Raw genomic sequence first — 6,019 nt, 5'->3', positions numbered from 1 at the left:
TAATGTATTAATATGTTGTATTTTTCTAAAACATTATTTCAGGTAACTATGGGATGAATAAATTTGCACTATCTGTATATTTATCCGTTTAATTCGGTTGTTAAACACATACCACACCACACTATGATGGATTCGAGTGTTTATGTAATTTATTTTAGAAGTTTACGTGAATTCTTGATGGGAGTTCACAAAGAAACAAAATGGAATGTGATTTATAAGGTGTAACCAGACTCCCACTGGTTTTATATTAAATGGTCAATTCACCACAGCTTCAAGCAACATACAATCAAATCATGTCTCAAACACCATTACACATAAAAAATCTGTCCAACATTCAAAAGGCTTTCCTGAGGAACATTGAAGATAGCACTATTCTCTCTACAAATTTTCCTAAGAAACGCATACACATAATCAATGGCTATTCTCTTGTAGAACCTCGCTTCCCTCCTGGCTCTAATCACTGTGTTCCCCATTATGTGCACCACTCCTGCGTCCCTGCACCCATTTATAAACTCCAGCTCGTCCCCTCCTCCACTCATCTGGCTCGACCCAGTCACCGTGTGGCTCGTCCGTTTGGTTACCCCCACAGGTGCCATAACAGACTCAACAGAATCAAACGTATCAAAAGTCTCCAAGTTCCTAGTCTCGTTCCCGTCTCTGTGCGGTTGTTGTTGTTGGCGGCTTCCACAGATGCTGTAATCGTCAGAGTCAGAGCAGCCTTCCATCATGGACTCAAGGCGGATGAAAAGGAAGAGGCTTTCAAAGAGCCGTTTCTCAAAGTTGTCGTCTTTCTTATGCAAGTCTCTGTATCCATACCTCGCCACGCAGCGGAACATGTGGAAGTTCTTCGGTCCGATTCTCTTCACAAGGAACCGTTCTTCCTCGGGGACGGTGTAGACAGGAAGGTTCTTGACGCAGACAAACGCCACAACGGAGTGAATAGCCGGCAAGTTCGTGATGAAGTGAGAGAAGATGTGAGGGACACCGCTAGCTAACTCGGTGTAAACAAGACCAATCCCGGGAACACGGACAAGACCAAGGCTAGGTCCGAGACCGAGAATCCAAGCCATGGAGACTTTACTATGCATCTCAAACTCATACCTCTTGAGCGTTCCGTAATGCCAGACGTACATGATGATGAGAAAGGCTGCTGCGATGACGAGAGGGACCCACCCGCCTTGGTTAACCTTGAAGAGCACAGCTGAGAAGTAAGTCCACTCCACTACAAGCGATAGAAAGGTGAACAGGAGGACTAGAACCCAGTGGCATCGCCAGACGAGTATCATGATCAGCATCATGAGAAGGGTTGTGACCAGCATGACGATCACAACGGCTGTCCCGTAAGCGTTTCCTATCTGGTTCTGGTTCTTGAATCCAGCTGTGACGGCTATGCAAAGGATCATGAGGATCCAGTTGATGTCCGGAACATAGATCTGACCGAGAAACTTCCTTGAAGTGTGCACCACTTTAACTCTAGGGAAGCATCCGTGGGCGAGAGCTTGCTTGATCAACGAGAATGTCGCTGATATTGTGGCTTGGCTTGCAACTATTGCAGCAAAGGTCGCAATCACAAACATTGGCCAATACACACTCTCTGCAACCAAACAGAGTTACGTTAACTTACTCTCCAGAGATATCCATTTAAAATAAATGAAATGATGTAATACAGACTTGGAATGGATCGATAAAACGCGTCTTCCACATGATGTGGATACTTCCTAAGGTAAGCAGCTTGTCCGCTATACGCCAAGAGAAGGCAAGGGAAAACAATTACAGTGAATGCAATCTGCACTGCTGAGACTGGAAAGTGAGATAGATCCGCAAAGAGAGCTTCAATCCCTGAGAAATTTATAACAAGAACCCAATGAGTAACAAAAGAAAGGGTGTAATCATATAAGATCAAGATGATAGCTACCTGTGATACTAAGCATGATGCCTCCAAGGGATGTCCAACGATCTTGACCTCCTCTTTTGAAATAACGATAGATATAAAGAGGGGAGAAAGCTTTCAAAACGCTCGGGTCATGTTTACATACGTTGTACATACCGATACTCGCTATAAAGAGAAACCATAGAAACACAACAGGCGCGAAAAGCCACCCGACCCTGTCTGTTCCATAGTGCTGTACACTAAACAAGCTCACTAATATCACTACCGCCACAACAACAACCACACCATTATTTATATGAGGAAGGTTTACTCTGAGCCCACCCGCAGCAGATAGAACTGTAACACATTTTAACAAAGACAACGAATGAACTACTTTCTCTCTGTAGAAGGTTGAAATGTTAAAAGTGGATGATTGCATTTTACCAGAAATGGCAGGAGTAAGGATCCCATCGCCAATGACCATGCAGGTACCAACGAGTACGAGAATGAGTAGAGAGTTCTTCCTAGAGGCATTTTTCTCTAACCATCTCTTGGTCTGCGCTGCAAAAGACTGTTCATGAAACGTGGTGCGGCTGTAAGTTGTAAGCTCTTCATCTGTACGGTGTTGGTTGGGGATAGTGTTCACTTTCGCGTGTCTACATAGCAAAGAATAGAGGGCAAATGTTCCACCTTGACCATTGTCGTTGGCTTTGCAGACAACAAAAACGTATTTGAGGAGAGGGATGAGTGTGAGGGAGTAAATGATTAGGGAGAGAGCTCCAATGATGTCTTCAGGGTCTTTGATCCCGTGAGGAAATGTATTGTAGAAAACATATAGAGGAGAGGTTCCTAAGTCTCCATACACAACGCCTAGACTCTGAAATGAAAGCTGCAGAAGCAGAATCGCTGAGAATTTCTGCAATTAAAACAAAAAAAACAAAACTTTCTTTCTTCATTCAAAAGAGCAATGCAGGGAAGCAACAATCAATCTCAGAGCAAAACCAAAAAATTGGAACCTTTTCTTTGTACATGTTTCTGACGCGACCAGCTTCTTCATCCATAGGCTGATCAAGTTGCTGGTCCAAATCCCACATGCTTCCTCTCTCATCACTCTCTTCACTTATCTCACCACCCGTTGATGCTTCTACTCCTCTTGCCGCCATTTTTGCCTTCTCAATAAAATAAAATAAAAATCTTTTATCTTTGATTCTATATAAACACACAAAAACCCTTTTTTGATATAAACCCAGAACCTTAAATCTCTATATCCTCAAGCCCAGATCTTCCCCCCGCCCCCCCCCCCCCCCCCCAGAAAGAAATAATAAAAACTGAAAATTAACTCGACTTTGAATTCGATTAATTCTCTAAAAGGAGAAAATTTTCACAAAATTTCGTAAAAAAAAAACGACCTAACTGAGCAAAAATCAATATCGAAAATACCCCTTAAAACAACTTACAGACACAGACCAACGATTAAAGGTTTAAGCTTTTTAATCTGATTATGAAAAAGAAATTCAATTTTCTATAGAAAGAGAAAAGCCAAAGAATTTAATTATTTTCTAAAAGAGACCCAAAAACCCACCAAACTAATATCAATGGAGGAAACAAACAACCGACCGAAACAGTTTGAAAATTTTCTCTGTAAAGAAGAAGAAAATGTTTACCACGCTACGGAGCATTAACTCTAGTGGGTCCGTTTCGATTCATGACCAGTGAGAATCAAACTAACAGTAAACCCCAGCAAAATTCTAAGAATTACAGGAGAAACGGAGACGATCGAAGACAAAGAAAAATGTCTCTCTTTTCACAGACTAGTTTCTTTTTATTTCTCTCAGTTATTCATTCTTCGGGAGAGAAAATAGGGGAAGAGAGAGAGGGGGGATATCTGATTACGACAGTGACGAGGCACGAGCGGATATAAGTTTTTATATATATCCTTGTATCGTATTTTTATTAACTATTAAGAGTTAATTTGCTAACTAACCAATTTTAGAATTTATATTAAGAAGAAAAATTGTTAAAAATACCAACCACAACCAAGGGAATGAAAAGCAACGCTACATTCCTCAGGTTCCTTAAAAAGATTATCAGAAATATTGTTTTCTCTTCATTTCTTCTCGTTCCATTTTTTGTAGAAAATTATAATGCAAATTTGTTCTTTGTTAGTTTTGATAAAGAACTCTTGTTCCTCATCATTCCTAAAATTTTATTCTTATTCATTTTTTTCCTATTTATTTCTAATGTTCCTTGATGGTTATCAGACACCTCATGTTTACACTAACCACTTTTACCTTTATTTTTATTTAAAAGTAAAAGACATTTATAACTCTAAAATTAACTAATCTAGATTTAAAGTTTAGAGTTAAGGGGTAGGATAGGATTTTTGGAATGTGAATTTTAGGATTCTAATAAATATATAAATAAATACTTTAAAAAAAATTAAATAGCTTCAAACATAATTTTTGATTTTCAAAAAGAAATTTTGAAAAAAAAAAATTGTAAAAAAGTTCAAATTTGAAAAAGTATAATTCGAAAACATATTTTTTCTTTTTTTATTTTTTATTTATTTAAATAATTATTTATTATATATATAGAGGACAAATGTATAAGAGTCTTTTGTCACTTAGTGAATAACGTATTTTTGAAAATGTCATTTTAATAGTGATAAAGAAGAATAATGATACCATGAAAATGGTAAACATGAAATTCTCCCGATTAAAAATATAGCTATCGATTTAACATAATTAAATGAATAACACTTTTTTCCATTTTTTCGGTTTTAGCCCTTATGCATTGCGGGTACATAAAGATACGTTGACGAATATAACATATGTGATAAGGAAAAAAGTTTAATTGTACTATACCAAAACATCTTCTTGCTGAATATAGTATAGTCAGCGATTTATTGTTTTCAATTATTCAGACTACCGGTTTAAACTGAGAAGAAAAAGAGACTGGAACTGCAGCTTCACAGAAAGAGAAACAATGATTGAAAGCTTTCTCGATGATTTGGTATTCCATTTACAAAATAATAGTATAGATTTTCTATAAATAGTACTAAATAGATGATCTTTTCTATGTAAATCCTAAACAATAAAGTAAATAATAGATAGATTGATATGTTCATCGCATTTATAAGAGAAGATGAGAGAAATAGAAGGAATCATCCGATTATTTTCAAGGATATTTTGATATATATTTCAAAAAATATGTTAAATATCATGGTCAGTTTATTTTTAGTTAGTTACTTAATTATAAAATTTTTGATGGTCATATAGTCCAATTTCCTTTGTCTTAATCTCTAAAATGTCTCTAAAGGTCTAAATGGCAATTACTATTTTGATGATACAAACAGTACGAAATGAAAGTGCAGTGTATTATGCGAAATAAGCGTAACTTCGACAGAATAAAAATGGAATTATATTTAATTGGTGAAAGACTATTTTATGGTTTTATTAGATAAATATTAAAAAAATGTAAATATTTTTTAATTACTCTAAATTTCAAATTATTTATATTTTTAATTCAAATTTGAAAACACAAGTACTCATAATGAATTAATTAGACTATTGATTTTAACGAGTTTGACCGGTTGCAACCAGTTTTTATCTTAACTCAAAACAATTTTTAATACAACTCGTAATTAGATAGATGAATAAGTCACGGTTTGACCGACCGATCTGATTCACTTTTAAAAATATTAATAAAAATGTAAAATTAAAAGATATAAAAATAATTGAACATTAGATATATTAATATTTTTCAATTTAATGGATGTATGTAATCTTACTAAAGTTAGTATTTTGAATTAAAGAATAATAGTTAAAATAGCCGAAGACATTTTATTTTTAAGTACAATGCCCGTATGTTTAACTTATAATTGTATATTATGAATTTATATCTTAACTAGAAATATTTCCGAACACATTTTATTTTTAAGTACAAATTCTATTTTGCAGAAAAGCTACTTCGGTTATTGTTTACTTTAAAATAGAGTATGAACTGGTATACTTCAAAATATAGAATATGCATTTTTTTTTATTTTACTTATTCATTAATATATTTTTACTTTAAAATAGAATATAATTGAAACAAAATTCATATTAATTTAAATTTTGTTAATTTTTAAAGAAAATAATTATTCAATGG

General features: G+C 35.1%; 1 protein-coding gene across 6 annotated transcripts; it reads right to left on the bottom strand.

Moving 5' to 3' along the window:
- Positions 1-208: 208 nt before the first annotated feature.
- Positions 209-3,779, bottom strand: LOC106444075 (potassium transporter 10). 6 transcript variants are annotated; one of them, XM_048765588.1, is made up of 6 exons: positions 3,535-3,779; positions 2,887-3,039; positions 2,315-2,786; positions 1,916-2,227; positions 1,672-1,839; positions 209-1,594 (listed from the first exon to the last, which is right to left on the bottom strand). In XM_048765588.1, exons 1-6 carry the CDS (start codon positions 3,547-3,549, stop codon positions 309-311), a joined length of 2,406 nt encoding a protein of 801 aa, XP_048621545.1. In that variant the 5' UTR covers positions 3,550-3,779; the 3' UTR covers positions 209-308. The 6 variants fall into 6 exon arrangements, with proteins under 6 accessions (XP_048621545.1, XP_048621544.1, XP_048621542.1 ...); XM_048765587.1 differs by having other exon boundaries at positions 2,887-3,042; positions 3,535-3,776; XM_048765585.1 differs by having other exon boundaries at positions 1,916-2,786; positions 2,887-3,042; positions 3,535-3,777.
- Between the last annotated feature and the right edge of the window lie 2,240 nt (positions 3,780-6,019).

This window comes from Brassica napus, chromosome C8 (assembly GCF_020379485.1).
Source record: "Brassica napus cultivar Da-Ae chromosome C8, Da-Ae, whole genome shotgun sequence".
Classification (NCBI taxonomy): domain Eukaryota; kingdom Viridiplantae; phylum Streptophyta; class Magnoliopsida; order Brassicales; family Brassicaceae; genus Brassica; species Brassica napus.
This window is presented reverse-complemented; position numbering and strand designations above follow the sequence as displayed.

Coding starts and splice junctions, on each gene's coding strand:
- LOC106444075 (XM_048765585.1), bottom strand. Junction 2,787..2,886: donor GAAACATGTACAAAGAAAAG/GTTCCAATTTTT, acceptor TTTTAATTGCAG/AAATTCTCAGCGATTCTGCT. Junction 1,840..1,915: donor CATCATGCTTAGTATCACAG/GTAGCTATCATC, acceptor TAAATTTCTCAG/GGATTGAAGCTCTCTTTGCG.